The sequence below is a fragment of the Oncorhynchus nerka genome, linkage group LG7 (genome assembly GCF_034236695.1).
Source record: "Oncorhynchus nerka isolate Pitt River linkage group LG7, Oner_Uvic_2.0, whole genome shotgun sequence".
Taxonomy (NCBI): Eukaryota; Metazoa; Chordata; class Actinopteri; order Salmoniformes; family Salmonidae; genus Oncorhynchus; species Oncorhynchus nerka.
In genome coordinates, this window is record NC_088402.1 from 78710857 (window position 1) to 78736268 (window position 25412).

Sequence of the window (25412 nt, forward strand, 5' to 3'; positions counted from 1 at the left end):
GATTTCACCATGAGGTCAATGGTGATTTTAAAACAGTTACAGAGTTTATTGGCGGTGATAGGATAAAACTCAGGATGGATCAACAACATTGTAGTTACTCCACAATACTAACCTAATTTACAGAGTGAAAAGAAGGAAGCCAGTACAGAAAAAAAAACATTCCAAAACATGCATCCTGTTTGCAACCAGGTTGCAGTAAAACTGCAAGAAATATAGCAAATAAATAAAATTTTTGTCCTGAATAGAAAGTGTTGTGTTTAGGGCAAATCCAATAAAACACATTGCTGAGTACCACTCTCTATATTTTCAATCATGGTGGTGGCTGCATCGTGTTATGTGTATGCTTGTAATTGTTAAGGAGTGGGGAGTTTTTCAGGATTAAAAATAAACTAAATTGAGCTAAACACAAGCAAAATCCTAGAGGAAAACCTGCTTCAGTTTGCTTTCAAACAGACACTGAGAGATTAATTCACCTTTCAGCAGGACAATAACCTAAAACATAAGGCCAAATCTACACTGGAGTTGCTTACTGAGTGGCCAAGTTACAAGTTTGACTTTAATATACTTTAAAATCTATGGCAAGACCTGAAAATGGTTGTCTAGAACGATCATGTCACGTCCTGACCTTAGTTCCTTTTTTATGTCTCTATTTTAGTTTGGTCAGGGCGTGAGTTGGGGTGGGCATTCTTTGTGTTGTTCTATGTTTTTGTATTTCTGTGTTTGGCCTGGTATGGTTCCCAATCAGAGGCAGCTGTTTATTGTTGTCTCTGATTGAGAACCATACTTAGGCCGCCTGTTTTCCCACTATGATTTGTGGGTAGTTATTTTCTGTTTAGTGTGGGTTGTGCCTTTTGTTACTTTGTATTTAGTGTTCAGTTATATTTAATAAAATGCCGAACATGTATCACGCTGCACCTTGGTCTTCAACTTCTTCCACCAGCGGCCATTACAGATCAACAACCAAATGACAGAGCTTGACGAATTTTGAAAAGAATAATGGGCAAAGGTTGCACAATCCAGGTGTGTAAAGCTCTTAGAGACTTACCCAGAAAGACTCACAGCTGGAATCGCTGCCAAACGTGCTTTTACAGTTAATCAATGCACAGTAATAAACACAGCAGAAATAGATAAGAGTGGAGGAGAAAGGAGAGCACGCAGACAAAGCTCCTCTGTCTGCTTTTACAATGAGAATGCTGTGCTGAACTCATATTGGTGCTGAAGCTTGGATGCGATGCTTGAATATCTGAGGGACAGACTGCTCATTCCCAAAGCCTGGTGATCTGCATGAGAAGATCATCATTACTGTAGAGATAGACCAATGGGTTGATGGCACTGTTTAGACATGCAAGGGCTCGGCTGACTTGGTGAGCAATGTAGATGTCTGTGAACCAATTCTGACACACAATTCTCTTTTCAAAATCCTAGTTTTCAGGTTTAGATTCCTGAATATATGATACGGTGTGTAACAAACAGAGAAGAGAAAAGTCACAAGGAACACCAGTTTTAGGCATCTCTGCTTCATCACTTGGTTGATATTGGTTTTGGTGGAGAGAACCACAGCCACGTGTTCATAGCAACCCAATATGATGAGCAGAGGGATGCAGAATCCACATACTGTCCATACAATACTGTAGTTCAGGTAATCATTGGTAAAGCAGTCAGAGGTGGTGTCAAAGCATGTTTCTGTCCCTGAAGAAGAGTTGGGTACTGTTCTGTCAAAGTACACATCAGGAAGACTCTGAATTCATTTAACTTTTATTTAACTAGGCAAGTCAGTTAAGAACAAATTCTTATTTTCAATGACAGCCTAGGAACAGTGGGTTAACTGCCTGCTCAGGGGCAGAACGACAGATTTGTACCTTGTCAGCTCGGGGATTTGAACTTGCAACTAGTCCAATGCTCTAACCTCTAGGCAACCCTGCCACCCCATCTGAATGCAGACGAAAACCCAAACTACAGCAGTGATAAATAACTACAGAGACCCTCAGTTATCCTGCCCATCACTCTCAGAGAGGTGGACAATGCTCAGGTACCTGTATACGCTAATACATGTAAGGAAACCAATACTTCTCAGTTATTCTCAGAGCTCCACATTGAGATTGCAAAAGGTGGAGGTAGGTGTTCTCTCACAATGTTTTGTGTGAAAGTGCTATTTGCTCTATGACAAGCTGTATCACTGACTCTCTATACAGATCAATTCTGAAATTATCAGTAGGGACTCATTTCCATGTCTAGACACACCACACACACACACACACACACACACACACACACACACACACACACACACACACACACACACACACACACACACACACACACACACACACACACACACACACAGTGACCCCTTATTTCATTCAGTTTTGTAACAGTGGTTTGAAACAAGATGCTTTTTGAGGAAAGCCTAGAACATAACTTTTTGATCAAGGTCAACATTCAGTCATTTTATATAAAAATAAATGACATCAATTTAGATCCGGTCAGTTTCCTATTCATCACACAACTATTTGCACTGATACTGTGAGTCCAATAGAAGCCACTAGATGTCAATGAATGTACATGGCATTCTGATATTGGGACTCTTACAGTGTGTATGTTGAAATATCAGCACACAAATCACTAATCAATCATAAGGACATTTATGGGAAAGTTACAGAAGAAATTACAACAACATCTCAATATAGCAAATAATTATTGAATAATATGCAATGTACAAATGAGCTCAAGCTTTACACAAAAGGCACTGTGAATGGAAAACATTTTGGACAATGCATAGAATCAGCGATACAGTTGTACGTTTCAAAAAGCATAAGAATGGTTTATATTTACAGCAACTTAGAAAATAAAAGTACAATTTCATCACAAAATAGACACATTTATAAACAAACAAACTGATACAACAGATGGAATTTGCATGTCAAGATACAGTGTCTATCAACCCAAAAGTTGGTGTCATTCTGTAAAATAAATTCACGAAAATGTAAGTAATAACACTTATTCAGTCAACTAAGTCAGGTCACGAGTCCAGGAGAAACACTAAGACTTAAGATGAGTCAAGAAAGGCAACAAATGTCTCTGGTCAGGTGTCGTCTAGTCTAGTCATATGATACTACAGTTGGTCAATCAGTAAACAAGACGTGTTGTGTTACAGTAGTTCACTTCCATATGCTAAACAGTAGCTCTATCAGTCTGTTTCTGCTCACTTGCCAACTCCTTATGGAGACGTCATGCTAAATGTTTGGCTTGACAATGACCATGTAGTAGAGAAAAACACAAACAGACCTGGGACGAGCCTAGCTAATTAGGGTTTATTGACATATTCTACTCCTCATGAGGTCACCCTATGACAGGTGATAAAATGGAAGAGAGTAGAGGTCTTAGTGCAGACTGACCTTGTCCAGTCATGTCAGGGCTTTATCCCCCAACTCAGTCCCAGTTTATTACCCAGAAGACCATTTCACTTCCTCTATCTATCCTAAGAGGTATAGATTACACCTGCTGGATCCAGTCGTGATAGAGAGAGGCTCTGTTCCAATATCCATACTTGTATACCACTTATCTATCTATTTGGCAAGTAGTGTACCAGTATGGACATTGGGACACAGAATGCTCCCATGTCTCAGTATGGGAGTGTCAGTGCATGAAGGGGGGTAGGATAGGGCTCTAGATCTCTACAATAACTTACAGTAAGTAGTAAAGTGGAGATCTCCTGGGAAAAAGCCCTATGCGGAACATATTGAGGTGGAGAGCCACGGTGGACGCCCTAGGTTCTCAAGGGGGACTAGAGGGTTGAATCGAAATGCAAGTCTAGCCCCAAATGGCAGGGCTCCTGTATGAGCGTGAAGGGCCTGTGTAGGGTACAGCTGCATAGGGTCCTGAAGCTGAGTAGGGTACAGCTGCATAGGGTCCTGAAGCTGAGTAGGGTACAGCTGCATAGGGGCCTGAAGCTGAGTATGGTACAGCTGCATAGGGGCCTGAAGCTGAGTAGGGTACAGCTGCATAGGGGCCTGAAGCTGAGTAGGGGCAGTTGTAGTGACAGACACAGGACTGGATCATCATGACTGCCCGGTGTAGGAGCCTGCCTGTGGGGCACCGGAATGCCACGGTGGCCGTGCTGGTCCGGTACGGGGAGCAGCAGCGGGCATCTGTACACTGGCCACAATACCGGGGCCGGTAGACTCGTGTGCTGTAGCAGCCCTGGTGCACCAGTCTCACTGGCACCACTGACCTGTAGCTCGGCTCGCAGCGCCGGCCCGACTGAGAAAACACAGACAGATCACCAATGTTAGCCTACTAGATGAGCTCATGGCTGCTGAGAATATAGGTTCATGTATGTTTTATTAAATTAGGAATGAACTCAAATGCAATTACTGAAGAAAAAATATAACACCATAATACATGATTTTTTGTACAATGTTGTACACATAGCACATGCGTTTCCAACACAAGAATACTCCAGACCATACAGTATGGTATGGCCATTTAATAAAGGACTGCACACTTTACATTAGAGTCGAGGTGACAGGAGCACACATTTTAGCACATATATGAGACATATGCATGGCATGGGTCCTGTTGATCTTATCTAATATCTCTGTTGACATAACCTAATACCCCGATTGACATAACCTTATATCCCTGTTGACATAAGCTAATATCCCTGTTGCCATGACTTAATATCCCTGTTGACATAACCTAATATCCCTGTTGCCATAACCTAATATCCCTGTTGACATAACCTAATATCCCTGTTGCCATAACCTAAAATCCCTGTTGCCATAACCTAATATCCCTTTTGCCATAAGACAGAACCTAATATCCCCGTTGCCATGACCTAATATCCCTGTTGCCATGACCTAAAATCCCTGTTGCCATAACCTAACATCCCTGTTGACATAACCTAATATCCCTGTTGACATAACCTAATATCCCTGTTGCCATAACCTAAAATCCCTGTTGCCATAACCTAATATCCCTGTTGCCATAACCTAATATCCCTGTTGACATAACCTAATATCCCTGTTGACATAACCTAATATCCTTGTTGACATAACCTAATATCCCTGTTGCCATAACCTAATATCCCTGTTGCCATAATCTAATATCCCTCTTGACGTAACCTAATATCCCTGTTGACATAATCTAATAATCCTGTTGACATAACCTAATATCCCTGTTGCCATAACCTAATATCCCTGTTGACATAACCTAATATCCCTGTTGCCATAACCTAAAATCACTGTTGCCATAACCTAATATCCCTGTTGACATAACCTAATATCCCTGTTGCCATAACCTAACATCCCGATTGACATAACCTAATATCCCTGTTGCCATAACCTAATATCCCTGTTGAATTAACCTAATATCCCTGTTGACATAACCTAATATCCCTGTTGCCATAACCTAAAATCCCTGTTGCCATAACCTAATATCCCTTTTGCCATAAGACAGAACCTAATATCCCTGTTGCCATAACCTAACATCCCGGTTGACATAACCTAACATCCCGGTTGACATAACCTAATATCCCTGTTGCCATAACCTAATATCCCTGTTGACATAACCTAACATCCCTGTTGACATAACCTAATATCCCTGTTGACATAACCTAATATCCCTGTTGCCATAACCTAAAATCCCTGTTGTCATAACCTAATATCCCTTTTGCCATAAGACAGAACCTAATATCCCTGTTGCCATAACCTAATATCCCTGTTGACATAACCTAATATCCCTGTTGACATAACCTAATATCCCTGTTGACATAACCTAAAATCCCTGTTGCCATAACCTAATATCCCTGTTGCCATAACCTAATATCCCTGTTGACATAACCTAATATCCTTGTTGACATAACCTAATATCCCTGTTGCCATAACCTAATATCCCTGTTGCCATAATCTAATATCCCTCTTGACGTAACCTAATATCCCTGTTGCCATAACCTAATATCCCTGTTGCCATAATCTAATATCCCTGTTGACATAACCTAATATCCCTGTTGACATAATCTAATGTTCCTTTTGACATAACCTAATATCCCTGTTGACATAACCTAATATCCCTGTTGCCATAACCTAATATCCCTGTTGACATAACCTAATATCTAATATGTTGACATAACCTAATATCCCTGTTGCCATAACCTAATATCCCTGTTGCCATAACCTAATATCCCTGTTGCCATAACCTAATATCCCTGTTGCCATAACCTAATATCCCTGTTGCCATAACCTAAAATCCCTGTTGCCATAACCTAATATCCCTGTTGCCATAAGACTAAAATCCCTGGTGCCATAACCTAATATCCCTGTTGACATAACCTAATATCCCTGTTGCCATGACCTAATATCCTGTTGCCATAACCTAATATCCCTGTTGACATAACCTAATATCCCTGTTGACATAACCTAATATCCCTGTTGCCATAACCTAAATCCCTGTTGACATAACCTAATATCCCTGTTGCCATAACCTAATATCCCTGTTGCCATAACCTAATATCCCTGTTGCCATAACCTAAATCCCTGTTGCCATAACCTAATATCCCTGTTGACATAACCTAATATCCCTGTTGACATTAACCTAATATCCCTGTTGACATAACCTAATATCCCTGTTGCCATAACCTAATATCCCTGTTGACATAACCTAATATCCCTGTTGCCATAACCTAATATCCCTGTTGCCATAACCTAATAATCCCTGTTGCCATAACCTAATATCCCTGTTGACATAACCTAATATCCCTGTTGACATAACCTAATATCCCTGTTGCCATAACCTAATATCCCTGTTTGCCATAACCTAATATCCCTTTTGCCATAACCTAATATCCCTGTTGCCATGACCTAAAATCCCTGTTGCCATAACCTAATATCCCTGTTGACATAACCTAATATCCCTGTTGACATAACCTAATATCCTTGTTGACATAACCTAATATCCCTGTTGCCATAACCTAATATCCCTGTTGCCATAATCTAATATCCCTCTTGACGTAACCTAATATCCCTGTTGACATAATCTAATGTTCCTTTTGACATAACCTAATATCCCTGTTGACATAACCTAATATCCCTGTTGACATAACCTAATATCCCTGTTGCCATGACCTAATATCCCTGTTGACATAACCTAATATCCCTGTTGACATAACCTAATATCCCTGTTGCCATAACCTAAAATCCCTGTTGCCATAACCTAATATCCCTTTTGCCATAAGACAGAACCTAATATCCCTGTTGCCATGACCTAATATCCCTGTTGCCATGACCTAAAATCCCTGTAGCCATAACCTAATATCCCTTTTGACATAACCTAAAATCCCTGTTGCCATAACCTAAAATCCCTGTTGCCATAACCTAATATCCCTGTTGACATAACCTAATATCCCTGTTGCCATAACCTAACATCCCTGTTGACATAACCTAATATCCCTGTTGCCATAACCTAATATCCCTGTTGACATAACCTAATATCCCTGTTGACATAACCTAATATCCCTGTTGCCATAACCTAAAATCCCTGTTGCCATAACCTAATATCTCTTTTGCCATAAGACAGAACCTAATATCCCTGTTGCCATGACCTAAAATCCCTGTTGCCATAACCTAATATCCCTGTTGACATAACCTAATATCCCTGTTGACATAACCTAATATCCTTGTTGACATAACCTAATATCCCTGTTGCCATAACCTAATATCCCTGTTGCCATAATCTAATATCCCTCTTGACATAACCTAATATCCCTGTTGACATAATCTAATGTTCCTTTTGACATAACCTAATATCCCTGTTGACATAACCTAATATCCCTGTTGCCATAACCTAATATCCCTGTTGCCATAACCTAATATCCCTGTTGCCATAATCTAATATCCCTCTTGACGTAACCTAATATCCCTGTTGACATAATCTAATGTTCCTTTTGACATAACCTAATATCCCTGTTGACATAACCTAATATCCCTTTTGCCATAAGACAGAACCTAATATCCCTGCTGACATAACCTAATATCCCTGTTGCCATGACCTAAAATCCCTGTTGCCATAACCTAATATCCCTGTTGACATAACCTAATATCCCTGTTGCCATAACCTAATATCCCTGTTGACATAACCTAATATCCCTGTTGACATAACCTAATATCCCTGTTGCCATAACCTAAAATCCCTGTTGCCATAACCTAATATCCCTTTTGCCATAAGACAGAACCTAATATCCCTGTTGCCATGACCTAAAATCCCTGTAGCCATAACCTAATATCCCTTTTGACATAACCTAATATCCCTGTTGACATAACCTAATATCCCTGTTGCCATAACCTAAAATCCCTGTTGCCATAACCTAATATCCCTGTTGACATAACCTAATATCCCTGTTGCCATAACCTAACATCCCTGTTGACATAACCTAATATCCCTGTTGACATAACCTAATATCCCTGTTGCCATAACCTAAAATCCCTGTTGCCATAACCTAATATCCCTTTTGCCATAAGACAGAACCTAATATCCCTGTTGCCATGACCTAAAATCCCTGTAGCCATAACCTAATATCCCTTTTGACATAACCTAATATCCCTGTTGACATAACCTAATATCCCTGTTGCCATAACCTAAAATCCCTGTTGCCATAACCTAATATCCCTGTTGACATAACCTAATATCCCTGTTGCCATAACCTAAAATCCCTGTTGCCATAACCTAATATCCCTTTTGCCATAAGACAGAACCTAATATCCCTGTTGCCATGACCTAATATCCCTGTTGCCATGACCTAAAATCCCTGTTGCCATAACCTAACATCAATGTTGACATAACCTAATATCCCTGTTGACATAACCTAATATCCCTGTTGCCATAACCTAAAATCCCTGTTGCCATAACCTAATATCCCTGTTGCCATAACCTAATATCCCTGTTGACATAACCTAATATCCCTGTTGACATAACCTAATATCCTTGTTGACATAACCTAATATCCCTGTTGCCATAACCTAATATCCCTGTTGCCATAATCTAATATCCCTGTTGACAAAACCTAATATCCCTGTTGCCATAACCTAACATCCCGGTTGACATAACCTAATATCCCTGTTGCCATAACCTAATATCCCTGTTGACATAACCTAATATCCCTGTTGACATAACCTAATATCCCTGTTGCCATAACCTAAAATCCCTGTTGCCATAACCTAATATCCCTTTTGCCATAAGACATAACCTAATATCCCTGTTGCCATGACCTAATATCCCTGTTGCCATGACCTAAAATCCCTGTTGCCATAACCTAATATCCCTGTTGACATAACCTAATATCCCTGTTGCCATAACCTAAAATCCCTGTTGCCATAACCTAATATCCCTGTTGCCATAAGACAGAACCTAATATCCCTGTTGCCATGACCTAATATCCCTGTTGCCATGACCTAAAATCCCTGTTGCCATAACCTAATATCCCTGTTGACATAACCTAATATCCCTGTTGACATAACCTAATATCCCTGTTGCCATAACCTAAAATCCCTGTTGCCATAACCTAATATCCCTTTTGCCATAACCTAATATCCCTGTTGACATAACCTAATATCCCTGTTGACATAACCTAATATCCTTGTTGACATAACCTAATATCCCTGTTGCCATAACCTAATATCCCTGTTGCCATAACCTAATATCCCTGTTGCCATAACCTAAAATCCCTGTTGCCATAACCTAATATCCCTGTTGCCATAATAATATCCCTGTTGACATAACCTAATATCCCTGTTGCCATAACCTAATATCCCTGTTGCCATAACCTAAAATCCCTGTTGCCATAACCTAATATCAATGTTGCCACAAGACCTAACCTAATATCCCTGTTGCCATAACCTAATATCCCTGTTGCCATAACCTAAAATCCCTGTTGCCATAACCTAATATCCCTGTTGCCATAACCTAATATCCCTGTTGCCATAACCTAAATCCCTGTTGCCATAACCTAATATCCCTGTTGACATAACCTAATATCCCTGTTGCCATAACCTAATATCCCTGTTGCCATAACCTAATATCCCTGTTGCCATAACCTAACATCCCTGTTGACATAACCTAATATCCCTGTTGACATAACCTAATATCCCTGTTGCCATAACCTAATATCCCTGTTGCCATAACCTAATATCCCTGTTGCCATAACCTAATATCCCTGTTGCCATAACCTAATATCCCTGTTGACATAACCTAATATCCCTGTTGACATAACCTAATATCCCTGTTGCCATAACCTAATATCCCTGTTGCCATAACCTAATATCCCTGTTGCCATAACCTAATATCCCTGTTGCCATAACCTAAATCCCTGTTGACATAACCTAATATCCCTGTTGCCATAACCTAAAATCCCTGTTGACATAACCTAATATCCCTGTTGACATAACCTAATATCCCTGTTGCCATAACCTAATATCCCTGTTGCCATAACCTGCCATAAAAATCCCTGTTGCCATAACCTAATATCCCTGTTGACATAACCTAATATCCCTGTTGACATAACCTAATATCCCTGTTGCCATAACCTAATATCCCTGTTGCCATAACCTAATATCCCTGTTGCCATAACCTAATATCCCTGTTGACATAACCTAATATCCCTGTTGCCATAACCTAATATCCCTGTTGACATAACCTAATATCCCTGTTGACATAACCTAATATCCCTGTTGCCATAACCTAAAATCCCTGTTGCCATAACCTAATATCCCTTTTGCCATAAGACAGAACCTAATATCCCTGTTGCCATGACCTAATATCCCTGTTGCCATGACCTAAAATCCCTGTTGCCATAACCTAATATCCCTGTTGCCATAACCTAATATCCCTGTTGCCATAACCTAAAATCCCTGTTGCCATAACCTAATATCCCTGTTGCCATAAGACAGAACCTAATATCCCTGTTGCCATGACCTAATATCCCTGTTGCCATGACCTAAAATCCCTGTTGCCATAACCTAACATCAATGTTGACATAACCTAATATCCCTGTTGACATAACCTAATATCCCTGTTGCCATAACCTAAAATCCCTGTTGCCATAACCTAATATCCCTGTTGCCATAACCTAATATCCCTGTTGACATAACCTAATATCCCTGTTGACATAACCTAATATATAACCCCTGTTGACATAACCTAATATCCCTGTTGCCATAACCTAATATCCCTGTTGTTAACCTAACATCCCGGTTGACATAACCTAATATCCCTGTTGCCATAACCTAATATCCCTGTTGACATAACCTAATATCCCTGTTGACATAACCTAATATCCCTGTTGCCATAACCTAAAATCCCTGTTGCCATAACCTAAAATCCCTGTTGCCATAACCTAATATCCCTGTTGCCATAACCTAATATCCCTGTTGCCATAACCTAAATATCCCTGTTGACATAACCTAATATCCTTGTTGACATAACCTAATATCCCTGTTGCCATAACCTAATATCCCTGTTGCCATAACCTAATATCCCTGTTGCCATAATCTAATATCCCTGTTGACAAAACCTAATATCCCTGTTGCCATAACCTAACATCCCGGTTGACATAACCTAATATCCCTGTTGCCATAACCTAATATCCCTGTTGACATAACCTAATATCCCTGTTGACATAACCTAATATCCCTGTTGCCATAACCTAAAATCCCTGTTGCCATAACCTAATATCCCTTTTGCCATAAGACAGAACCTAATATCCCTGTTGCCATGACCTAATATCCCTGTTGCCATGACCTAAAATCCCTGTTGCCATAACCTAATATCCCTGTTGCCATAACCTAATATCCCTGTTGCCATAACCTAAAATCCCTGTTGCCATAACCTAATATCCCTGTTGCCATAAGACAGAACCTAATATCCCTGTTGCCATGACCTAATATCCCTGTTGCCATGACCTAAAATCCCTGTTGCCATAACCTAACATCAATGTTGACATAACCTAATATCCCTGTTGACATAACCTAATATCCCTGTTGCCATAACCTAAAATCCCTGTTGCCATAACCTAATATCCCTGTTGCCATAACCTAATATCCCTGTTGACATAACCTAATATACCTGTTGACATAACCTAATATCCTTGTTGACATAACCTAATATCCCTGTTGCCATAACCTAATATCCCTGTTGCCATAATCTAATATCCCTGTTTACAAAACCTAATATCCCTGTTGCCATAACCTAACATCCCGGTTGACATAACCTAATATCCCTGTTGCCATAACCTAATATCCCTGTTGACATAACCTAATATCCCTGTTGACATAACCTAATATCCCTGTTGCCATAACCTAAAATCCCTGTTGCCATAACCTAAAATCCCTGTTGCCATAACCTAATATCCCTGTTGCCATAACCTAATATCCCTGTTGACATAACCTAATATCCCTGTTGACATAACCTAATATCCTTGTTGACATAACCTAATATCCCTGTTGCCATAACCTAATATCCCTGTTGCCATAATCTAATATCCCTGTTGACAAAACCTAATATCCCTGTTGCCATAACCTAACATCCCGGTTGACATAACCTAATATCCCTGTTGCCATAACCTAATATCCCTGTTGACATAACCTAATATCCCTGTTGACATAACCTAATATCCCTGTTGCCATAACCTAAAATCCCTGTTGCCATAACCTAATATCCCTTTTGCCATAAACAGAACCTAATATCCCTGTTGCCATGACCTAATATCCCTGTTGCCATGACCTAAAATCCCTGTTGCCATAACCTAATATCCCTGTTGACATAACCTAATATCCCTGTTGACATAACCTAATATCCCTGTTGCCATAACCTAATATCCCTGTTGCCATAACCTAATATCCCTGTTGACATAACCTAATATCCCTGTTGACATAACCTAATATCCCTGTTGCCATAACCTAATAACCCTGATGCCATAACCTATTATCCCTGTTGACATAACCTAACATCCCTGTTGACATGACCTAATATCCCTGTTGACATAACCTAATATCCCTCTTGACGTAACCTAATATCCCTGTTGACATAATCTAATGTTCCTTTTGACATAACCTAATATCCCTGTTGACATGACCTAATATCCCTGTTGACATAACCTAATGTTTCTGTTGACATAAGCCAATATCCCTGTAGACATAATCTAATGATCCTGTTGACATAACCTATTATCCCTGTTGACATAACCTAACATCCCTGTTGACATACCTAATATCCCTGTTGACATAACCTAATATCCCTGTTGACATAACCTAATATCCCTTTTGCCATAAGACAGAACCTAATATCCCTGCTGACATAACCTAATATCCCTGTTGCCATAACCTAATCTCCCTGTTGACATAACCTAATATCCCTGTTGCCATAATCTAATATCCCTCTTGACGTAACCTAATATCCCTGTTGACATAATCTAATGTTCCTTTTGACATAACCTAATATCCCTGTTGACATGACCTAATATCCCTGTTGACATAACCTAATGTTTCTGTTGACATAAGCCAATATCCCTGTAGACATAATCTAATGATCCTGTTGACATAACCTAATATCCCTGTTGCCATAACCTAATATCCCTGTTGACATAACCTAATATCCCTGTTGCCATAACCTAAAATCCCTGTTGCCATAACCTAATATCCCTGTTGCCATAAGACAGAACCTAATATCCCTGTTGCCATGACCTAATATCCCTGTTGCCATGACCTAAAATCCCTGTTGCCATAACCTAACATCAATGTTGACATAACCTAATATCCCTGTTGACATAACCTAATATCCCTGTTGCCATAACCTAAAATCCCTGTTGACATAACCTAATATCCCTGTTGCCATAACCTAATATCCCTGTTGACATAACCTAATAACCTGTTGACATAACCTAATATCCTGTTGACATAACCTAATATCCCTGTTGCCATAACCTAATATCCCTGTTGCCATAACCTAAAATAACATCCCTGTTGACATAACCTAATATCCCTGTTGCCATAACCTAATATCCCTGTTGACATAACCTAATATCCCTGTTGACATAACCTAATACCTAATATCCCTGTTGCCATAACCTAAAATCCCTGTTGCCATAACCTAATATCCCTGTTGCCATAACCTAATATCCCTGTTGACATAACCTAATATCCCTGTTGTAAACTGACATAATATCCCTAATATCCCTGTTCCCATAACCTAATATCCCTGTTGACATAACCTAATATCCCTGTTGCCATAACCTAATATCCCTGTTGCATAACCTAATATCCCTGTTGCCAAAACCTAATATCCCTGTTGACATAACCTAATATCCCTGTTGACATAACCTAATATCCCTGTTGCCATAACCTAAAATCCCTGTTAATATCCCTGTTGCCATAACCTAATATCCCTGTTGACTAATAACCTAATATCCCTGTTGCCATAACCTAAAATCCCTGTTGCCATAACCTAATATCCCTGTTGCCATAAGACAGAACCTAATATCCCTGTTGCCATAATCCCTAATATCCCTGTTGCCATGACCTAATATCCCTGTTGACATAACCTAATATCCATAACCTAATATCCCTGTTGACATAACCTAATATCCCTGTTGCCATAACCTAATATCCCTGTTGCCATAACCTAATATCCCTGTTGCCATAACCTAATATCCCTGTTGACAAACCTAATATCCCTGTTGCCATAACCTAATATCCCTGTTGCCATAACCTAATATCCCTGTTGCCATAACCTAATATCCCTGTTGACATAACCTAATATCCCTGTTGACATAACCTAATATCCCTGTTGCCATAACCTAAAATCCCTGTTGCCATAACCTAAAATCCCTGTTGCCATAACCTAACCTAATATCCCTGTTGCCATAACCTAATATCCCTGTTGACATAACCTAATATCCCTGTTGCCATAACCTAATATCCCTGTTGACATAACCTAATATCCCTGTTGCCATAACCTAATATCCCTGTTGCCATAACCTAATATCCCTGTTGACATAACCTAATATCCCTGTTGCCATAACCTAAATCCCTGTTGACATAACCTAATATCCCTGTTGACATAACCTAAATCCCTATCCCTAAAATTGCCATAACCTAATATCCCTGTTGCCATAAGACAGAACCTAATATCCCTGTTGCCATGACCTAATATCCCTGTTGCCATGACCTAAAACCTGCCATAACCTAATATCCCTGTTGACATAACCTAATATCCCTGTTGCCATAACCTAAAATCCCTGTTGCCATAACCTAATATCCCTGAACCTAATATCCCTGTTGCCATGACCTAATATCCCTGTTGCCATGACCTAAAATCCCTGTTGCCTGTTGACATAACCTAACATCAATGTTGACATAACCTAATATCCCTGTTGACATAACCTAATATCCCTGTTGCCATAACCTAAAATCCCTGTTGCCATAACCTAATATCCCTGTTGCCATAACCTAATATCCCTGTTGACATAACCTAATATCCCTGTTGACATAACCTAATATCCCTGTTGACATAACCTAATATCCCTGTTGCCATAACCTAATATCCCTGTTGCCATAATCTAATATCCCTGTTGACATAACCTAATATCCCTGTTGACATAACCTAATATCCCTGTTGACATAACCTAATATCCCTGTTGCCATAACCTAATATCCCTGTTGACATAACCTAATATCCCTGTTGACATAACCTAATATCCCTGTTGCCATAACCTAAAATCCCTGTTGCCATAACCTAAAATCCCTGTTGCCATAACCTAATATCCCTGTTGCCATAACCTAATATCCCTGTTGACATAACCTAATATCCCTGTTGACATAACCTAATATCCTTGTTGACATAACCTAATATCCCTGTTGCCATAACCTAATATCCCTGTTGCCATAATCTAATATCCCTGTTGACAAAACCTAATATCCCTGTTGCCATAACCTAACATCCCGGTTGACATAACCTAATATCCCTGTTGCCATAACCTAATATCCCTGTTGACATAACCTATATCCCTTTTCCCTGTTGCCATAACCTAATATCCCTGTTGCCATAACCTAAAATCCCTGTTGCCATAACCTAATATCCCTTTTGTTGACATAACCTAATATCCCTGTTGCCATGACCTAATATCCCTGTTGCCATAACCTAAAATCCCTGTTGCCATAACCTAATATCCCTGTTGCCATAACCTAATATCCCTGTTGACATAACCTAATATCCCTGTTGCCATAACCTAATATCCCTGTTGCCATAACCTAATATCCCTGTTGCCATGACCTAAAATCCCTGTTGCCATAACCTAATATCCCTGTTGACATAACCTAATATCCCTGTTGCCATAACCTAATATCCCTGTTGCCATAACCTAATATCCCTGTTGCCATAACCTAATATCCCTGTTGACATAACCTAATATCCCTGTTGACATAACCTAATATCCCTGTTGCCATAACCTAAAATCCCTGTTGCCATAACCTAAAATCCCTGTTGCCATAACCTAATATCCCTGTTGCCATAACCTAATATCCCTGTTGACATAACCTAATATCCCTGTTGACATAACCTAATATCCTTGTTGACATAACCTAATATCCCTGTTGCCATAACCTAATATCCCTGTTGCCATAATCTAATATCCCTGTTGACAAAACCTAATATCCCTGTTGCCATAACCTAACATCCCGGTTGACATAACCTAATATCCCTGTTGCCATAACCTAATATCCCTGTTGACATAACCTAATATCCCTGTTGACATAACCTAATATCCCTGTTGCCATAACCTAAAATCCCTGTTGCCATAACCTAATATCCCTTTTGCCATAAGACAGATCCTAATATCCCTGTTGCCATGACCTAATATCCCTGTTGCCATGACCTAAAATCCCTGTTGCCATAACCTAATATCCCTGTTGACATAACCTAATATCCCTGTTGACATAACCTAATATCCCTGTTGCCATAACCTAAAATCCCTGTTGCCATAACCTAATATCCCTGTTGCCATAACCTAATATCCCTGTTGCCATAACCTAATATCCCTGTTGACATAACCTAATATCCCTGTTGACATAACCTAATATCCCTGTTGCCATAACCTAATAACCCTGATGCCATAACCTATTATCCCTGTTGACATAACCTAACATCCCTGTTGACATGACCTAATATCCCTGTTGACATAACCTAATATCCCTCTTGACGTAACCTAATATCCCTGTTGACATAATCTAATGTTCCTTTTGACATAACCTAATATCCCTGTTGACATGACCTATTATCCCTGTTGACATAACCTAACATCCCTGTTGACATACCTAATATCCCTGTTGACATAACCTAATATCCCTGTTGACATAACCTAATATCCCTTTTGCCATAAGACAGAACCTAATATCCCTGCTGACATAACCTAATATCCCTGTTGCCATAACCTAATCTCCCTGTTGACATAACCTAATATCCCTGTTGCCATAATCTAATATCCCTCTTGACGTAACCTAATATCCCTGTTGACATAATCTAATGTTCCTTTTGACATAACCTAATATCCCTGTTGACATGACCTAATATCCCTGTTGACATAACCTAATGTTTCTGTTGACATAAGCCAATATCCCTGTAGACATAATCTAATGATCCTGTTGACATAACCTATTATCCCTGTTGACATAACCTAATATCCCTGTTGCCATAACCTAAAATCCCTGTTGCCATAACCTAATATCCCTGTTGCCATAACCTAATATCCCTGTTGCCATAACCTAAAATCCCTGTTGCCATAACCTAACATCTCTGTTGACATAACCTAATATCCCTGTTGCCATAACCTAACATCCCTGTTGACATAACCTAATATCTATGTTGACATAACCTAATATCCCTGTTGACATAACATAATATCCCTTTTGCCATAAGACAGAACCTAATATCCCTGTTGACATAACCTAATATCCCTGTTTTCATGACCTAATATCCCGGTTGCCATGACCTAAAATCCCTGTTGCCATAACCTAATATCCCTGTTGCCATAACCTAATATCCCTGTTGCCATAACCTAATATCCCTGTTGACATAACCTAATATCCCTGTTGCCATAACCTAACATCCCTGTTGACATAACCTAATATCCCTGTTGCCATAACGTAATATCCCTGTTGCCATAATCTAATATCCCTCTTGACGTAACCTAATATCCCTGTTGACATAATCTAATGATCCTGTTGACATAACCTAATATCCCTGTTGAAATAACCTAACATCCCTGTTGACATACCTAATATCTCTGTTGACATAACCTAATATCCCTGTTGACATAACCTAATATCCCTGTTGATATAACCTATGACATGTGAGGTAGGCCGGTTGGGGAGTGGGTTACGAGAGGTTATATGGACAGGTATGGGCTCACCATGGGGCTTCTGCGTGGCTGGAGTGCCTGACAGGGCCAGACCTTACAAAGACGGCTCTGCATCTCGAGCCGGCAGGCTGGGTTCTTGTTGGAAATCCGAGTGGAGACCCCGCCATCACAAGTCCGGGAGCAGACACTCCACTCTGTACTCTGGTCTATACAGTTAAAGGCTGGGTTTGGCTGGGGACCAGACATGCCTGGCCACAACCTGTCTGATCTGGAGGCTGGAGAGAGGAGGCCAGGAGAGAAATGAGACTGAATGGTGAATTTCCTCAAGAATACTTGATTGCTTGCTTCAGCTGTCTTAAAAAGAAGAAGTATGGGGAATAACAGCAGTGCGCTTCGAACACAAACAGGACAATGAGGAATGAGTGACTTGTCACGACATCCAGCTGTTAACAACTCAATCAGAGCCAAAAAACTAATCTGACATGAATTCCCAGGTTTAAAAAAAATGTATCAGTGTGTTTCAGATGTCATAATGTCTCTTAAATGACTCAATTGGCCTCAAATTGGACAGGAACTTTTTGTCTTTTTGTATCACAGAAAAGCAGTGTTATCGGCGGAGATCACTCCCTAACTCTGGTTGAATTTGTGAGTCATAATAACCAGCTGTGTTTTTGGTCCGCTGTGACCAGAACCATATCGGTTTTGGTCAAAAATAGTGCACTACATAGGGAATAGGGTGCCATATGGGATGCATATGGGAAACATGGTCCACTGTAAGAGGACTTTCTATTTTAACAATAATGTGAATCTTCATCTGGCCAGACTTTTCCATTGAAATGCTGTGGTTATATTTGGACATTGTGTCTTTTCATTTGACCAAATTCACCCCAATTAAATGCTAAACATCAATAAAATACCTCAGACAGTGAATGTCAGTGACAGCTCAAATCAAATCAAATGTTATTTGTCACATGCGCTGAATACAACAGGTGTTATCTTACAGCGAAATGGTTACTTACAAGCCCTTAACCAACAATGCAGTTTTAAGAAAAAAATAGATAAGTAAAAAAAAATAGATAATTTTAAAAATGATTAAAGAGCAGCAGCAAAATAACAGTAGCAAGTCTGTATAGAGTACAGGGGGTACCAGTACAGAGTCAATGTGCGGGGTACAGGTTAGTCCAGGTAATTGAGGTAATATGTACATGTAGGTAGAGTTAAATTGACATGCATAGATAATAAACAGAGAGTAACAGCATTATAAGAGAGAGGGGAGGGGGGACAATGCAAATCGTCTGGGTAGCCATTTGATTAGCTGTTCGGGAGTCTTATGGTTTGGGGGTAGAAGCTGTTATGAAGCCTTTTGGACCTAGACTTGGCGCTCCGGTACCATTTGCCATGCGGAAGCAGAGAGTGTGGGGTGTCTGGAGTTTTTGAAATTTTTAGGGCCTTTCACTGACAGGAATCTTACCCCGGTGATGTACTGGGCCGTATGCACTAAGTGCCTTGTGGTCGGAGGCCGAGCAGTTGCCATACCAGGCAGTGATGCAAGCAGTCAGGATGCTCTCGATGGTGCAGCTGTAGAACTTTTTGAGGATCTGAGGACTCATGCCAAATCTTTTCAGTCTCCTGAGGGGGAATAGGCTTTGACGTGCCCTCTTCACGACTGTCTTGGTGTGTATGGACCATGATAGTTTGTTGGTGATGACACCAAGGAACTTGAAGCTCTCAACCTGCTCCACTGCAGCCTCGTTGATGAGAATGGAGTCGTGCTCGGTCCTCCTTTTCCTGTAGTCCACAATCATCTCCTTTGTCTTGATCACGTTGAGTGAGAGGTTGTTATCCTGGCACCACATAGCCAGGTCTCTGCCCTCCTCCCTATAGGCTGTCTCATCGTTGTCAGTGATCAGCCCTATCACTGTTGTGTCATTGTCAAACTTAATGATGGCGTTGGAGTCGTGCCTGGCCATGCAGTCAGGAGTGAACAGGGAGTACAGGAGGGGACTGAGCACGCACACCTGAGGGGCCCCCGTGTTGAGGATGAGCGTGGCAGATGTGTTGTTACCTACCCTTACCACTTGGGGGCGGCCCGTCAGGAAGTACAGGATTCAGTTGCAGGTGGAGGTGTTTAGTCCAAGGGTCCATAGCCTTGTGATGAGCTTTGAGGGCACTATCGTGTTGAACCCTGAGCTGTAGTCAATGAATAGCATTCTCACATAGGTGTTCCTTTTGTCCAGGTGGGAAAGGGCAGTGTGGAGTGCAATAGAGATTGCATCATCTGTGGATCTGTTGGGGCGGTATGCAAATTGGACTGGGTCTAGGGTTTCTGGGATAATGGTGTTGATGTGAGCCATGACCAGCCTTTCAAAGCACTTCATGACTATGGACGTGACTTCTACAGGTCGGTAGTCATTTAGGCAGGTTACAGTACCGTAGTGTTCTTGGGCACAGGGACTATGGTGGTCTGCTCGAAACATTTTGGTATTACAGACTCAGTCAGGCACAGGTTGAAAATGTCAGGGAAGACACTTGCCAATTGGTCTGCGCATGCTTGGAGTACACATCCTGGTAATCCATCTGGCCTTGTGAATGTTGACCTGTTTAAAGGTCTTACTAACATTGGCTACGGAGAGCGTGATCACACAGTCATCCAGAACAGCTGATGCTCTCATGCATGCTTCGGTGTTGCTTGCCTCGAAGCGAGCATAGAAGTAATTTAGCTCGTCTGGTAGGCTTGTGTCACGGGTCAGCTCAAGGCTGTGCTTCCCTTTGTAGTCTGTAATAGTTTGCAAGCCCTGCCACATCCAACGAGCGTCGGAGCTGGTGTAGTACGATTCTATCTTAGTCCTGTATTGACGCTTTGCCTGTTTGATGGTTCGTCAGAGGGCATAGCGGGATTTCTTACAAGCTTCCGGGTTAGAGTCCCGCTCCTTGAAAGCAGCATCTCTACCCTTTAGCTCTGTGTGGATGTTGCCTGTAATCTATGGCTTCTGGTTGGGGTATGTACGTACAGTCATTGTGGGGACGACGTCATCGATGCACTTGTGGGATGTTAATATTGTCCTACAGCTTGATCAACAAAATAACATCTGTCATTGTGGTATCCAATTGTGTGAACAATTCCTTATATATGTCAAGTAGCTTGTCTAAAATCAGAAAATAACGTTTGGAATCCACAGTGACTTTTAAATATGGTCCAGTTTAAAAATGTAGCAGAAACCTGCGTCAGAACAGAGGATGACAAGCCTGGTGCCAGATCTGTTTGTATTGTATTGCCAATGACAACCACCATAGTAGTGGACTATAGAGCACAAACAGATCTTGGACCAGACTAGTGTATGACTGTTATCCAAGCTTGATGTTACCTGTGATGGTATCCTGAAGGATGGTATTGTCCGTGTTCTCACACACCCACTCCTTGCAACACTTCCCAGGCAGCTGTACCCGCTGGGGGTATGGGCAGTCTGGGCTGGGCAGACGGATGTCCTCAGGGCACAGGGGCACACAGGTCACACCTCCCCCCAGGCAGCGGCACTGGGTGGCACAGGAGGGCTGGAACACCTGGCCATCCAGGTAAGAAACCCCATTCATCTCACAGCCCAACTCCTCCTGACCTGGACGGGTATGAACAGAACAGAGCTGGGTTCAAATTCCATTTGAAATCTATCAAATAGTTTGAGCGTTTGTTCTAGCCTGCCTGGAGTCCAGATGGGCAGAGTTTGTATTTTTGGGACTATTCTATTGCTCCATCAAACCAGGCAAGCTCAATCAAGCACAGATAAAGTATTTGAAAGGATTTCACATAGTATTTGAACCCCAGTATGATGTGGGAACAGGACAGAGAGATTATCTTAGGCTCCTTACCCTGGACTGGCATCCCCACCCTAATCCTAACCCGTACCCTGGAACATTGCCCTTGCTCTGGTCTGAAGGAGATACAATTAGGAAAGGAAAACCTCAAACAGAGAGAGAGAGAGAGAGAGAGCTTATGAAAGAGCGAGGTAAGGACTCAAGAGGCTCATGTCTACTGCCAAGCCTGTGGGTTGTTATGTGATGTTATGGGAAACCAGGCTGTGGCCCAAATGGCACCCTATTCCCTACTAAGTGCACTGCTCTGGTCAAAAGTAGTGCACCATGTAGGGAATAGGGTGTCATTTGGGACACAACTCAGGCCTGGGGAGACTGAAAAGTCTGTTTTGCAATCCGTGTGTGTTGTCTCTGCAATCTATCATTCTCAATGGGAAGTGTGTCAACACCACCACTGAAAATAGAGGTTGAGGTGTTTTGAAATACAGGCAAACTAAAGCCCCTCCGCTTTCCAGCTGGCTAGCTGGCTGAGTATATGCCCTAAACAGAGTGTATGTTTGTCCCTCTCTTACATACAGACAGTCTAACAGAGTGCAGCTTCAAACCCTCTCCATTTATTTGCTAATTGTCATGGGCAGAGGTTGGTTGTTTAGTGTCAGAAAAGAGTTGTCTGTTTGTCCCACCCACACAGACTGCAAAGCCAAACCACACCTGGTCTAAACTGACTCTGAATCTTTCAGGCCTGGGTTTGGCTTGGGCAGAGGCTGCTTGTTTACTGTTAAGAAGGGTGGCATTTGCGTTTGTTGCGTTTGTTTATGACTGAAAGTCAATAAACAATTGGTACTCACTGGAACACTCTCCAGGGTTGCCGGAGAAGCTAGTGCTGTAGTCACACTGCAGTCCTCGCTGGCTGTCACACAAGTACAGATCACTGCAGGCCTCACCCTGCTGCCGGGCACACACCTGGCAGCACTGGCAGCCGTCCAGGACCAGAGGGACTCCAGCTGGGCACAGGGGCACGGGGCTGGGGCACTGGCATGGTCCCGGGCATAGCTGACACCACACCTGGAGTAACACAGGGGCAGATGTTAGAGGTTAGAGCAGGTAGAGATTAGAGCAAGAGGAGTGGGAGGTCAATTGTTGGTCAGTTGTTGTTGTCGTCATAGTCGTCATTATTATCTCCGTCATCATCGTCATCATAATCATCTTCATCATTATTATCACCATCTCAAGTATCAACAATATTTTCATTGTCGCCATCCTCATAATCGTCATCAACATCATCACAGTTAAAACAATGCTGCAGTTAAGTTCTGAAATAAAACATCCTTTTTTTGACCAAATGTAAGTTTGGTCAAAAAATGTGTATTTGGTAGAAGTAATTTGTCTACTATGTCCAACACTGTCTAGTCAAAGTACACTATCTAGTACACTATGCCCAACACTGTCTAGTCAAAGTACACTATCTAGTACACTATGTCCAACACTGTCTAGTCAAAATACTCCTGTTTTCAATTACAGGCAGATAATGGAGCCCACAGCAGGCAATCTTTGGACATACTGGCCTCAATGTCATCCCCCCATGGACTCGTCCATTGTTTTAAAAATAATTTGTCATCTCAAACTATTCTCTATGCAACTATACAAATTAACATCAAACATTCACAATATCCTTAATACATCAATATTGATCATTATTATTCATGATGATCAAAGTGTACAAAAATTGTATTTTTTTGTTGCCCATTTCTAGATAAAAAAATAAAATAAAAAATCGGAATATGCAGTGTCCAATACTGGTACATCATGCAATGAACAGCTTATTGTACAAATATTACAAATTGGCTATAGAGAAAGTTACAAATCTTATAAAATTGGCTCTAGAGTAAGTTACAAATGTTACAAATTGGCTATAGAGTAATTTACAAATAAAAACAACACAAACATAAAAACAAACAATCAGTTCTATCGAAACAGATTTGGTTTCATCTTCAAACATAGCCACTTGGAATCTTGTGATAGATCTTTCCATGGAATGAATGGATACAATCAATGGAATGTAGTCACATTGATCTCCACAGACAGTCCACATCCTGAGAAACAGGTGTAAGATACAGGTACAGTTCACCTCCCCATACACACAACGAGAAAAGCAGAAAAACCGTGTGGCCTCACCTGCAGTGCACCCATACAGAGCAGTAATGCCAAGGCTATCACATTGTCACTGAGTTGTCTTGAAATTTCCATTGAAACGACTGTAGGTTGATTGGACTGCTCTGTTGTGTCTGTCTGTCTAACCTCTAAGTGATGAAGTTGTTGGTAGTGGTGCTAGCTAGCTACCAGTGCTGCTTGCTGTTGGCTAACTACTCATTCCTTTGCATGGCTGTCATTTATAAAGTCTCAGCTGTGATGTCACAGAGCTGACCGCCGTGTAAACAGTCACTGGAGCGAGATCAGAAATGTTTCACATTCCTCCTACTCCCTGTCATCCATTTACACTTCCAGCCCTTTCTCCCCTTCTTTTTCCCCTCCCTCCCTCCCTCCCTCCCTCCCTCCCTCCCTCCCTCTCAGTTTATTGATGTGCTGCTAAGTTTACACAGCTTAACACAAGTTGAAGGGAGAAAAATACATTATCCTCCTGGATGTCTACTGGATGTCAAATAGCCTCTAAAACTTATTTGCGGTGTAAAGTTTCCTGCAAGGGTACTCAAGTACTATTTGAGTAGGTCCGGTCACACATATTTCCTAGGTGGCAAAGGTCCGGATTGATATTGTCATTTGTCGAAGTAGTAACAGACCACCACCTCGCAACCCATGCGACGCCAAACTGTTCACACCCTTCTTGTAGGCGAAAATAACATTTTGAAGTTTCAAAGCCAATTTTGCAAAATTCTACACAATTTGCATCGTAAAGAGATTTTTTGTTGTTGTTTTAAAGCTAATTTCCTGCAATTCTACAAATGTTTCCATGTCATATGTGTGTTTATCTAACCGCGGTACAGACACCAAGTCTATAGTATGGCGAGAACAGCTCAAATAAGCAAAGAGAAAAGAAAAGAGAGGTCCGCGAGTTGAGTACTGTATAATAGACCACTATGAATGAGCACATTTTCATCTTCCTTATGTTTTGTGATAGTGGTTTCGCTTTTCCTTTCCATAACATAACATATATATATAACATATATACATAGAGAGAGATGTTATGTGT

At 41.0% G+C, this 25412-nt stretch overlaps 1 protein-coding gene and 1 pseudogene across 1 annotated transcript; both read right to left on the reverse strand.

The window, feature by feature from the left end:
* Positions 1 to 1204: 1204 nt before the first annotated feature.
* On the reverse strand, positions 1205 to 3738 carry LOC115132648 (P2Y purinoceptor 1-like; annotated as a pseudogene).
* On the reverse strand, positions 2627 to 24548 carry LOC115132853 (CCN family member 2-like). The gene is made up of 5 exons (XM_029665591.2): positions 24380 to 24548; positions 23053 to 23269; positions 21763 to 22011; positions 18449 to 18672; positions 2627 to 4260 (listed from the first exon to the last, which is right to left on the reverse strand). The coding sequence occupies exons 1-5, from the start codon at positions 24449 to 24451 to the stop codon at positions 3811 to 3813; spliced, it is 1212 nt and encodes a 403-aa protein (XP_029521451.2). The 5' UTR covers positions 24452 to 24548; the 3' UTR covers positions 2627 to 3810.
* Positions 24549 to 25412: the final 864 nt, after the last annotated feature.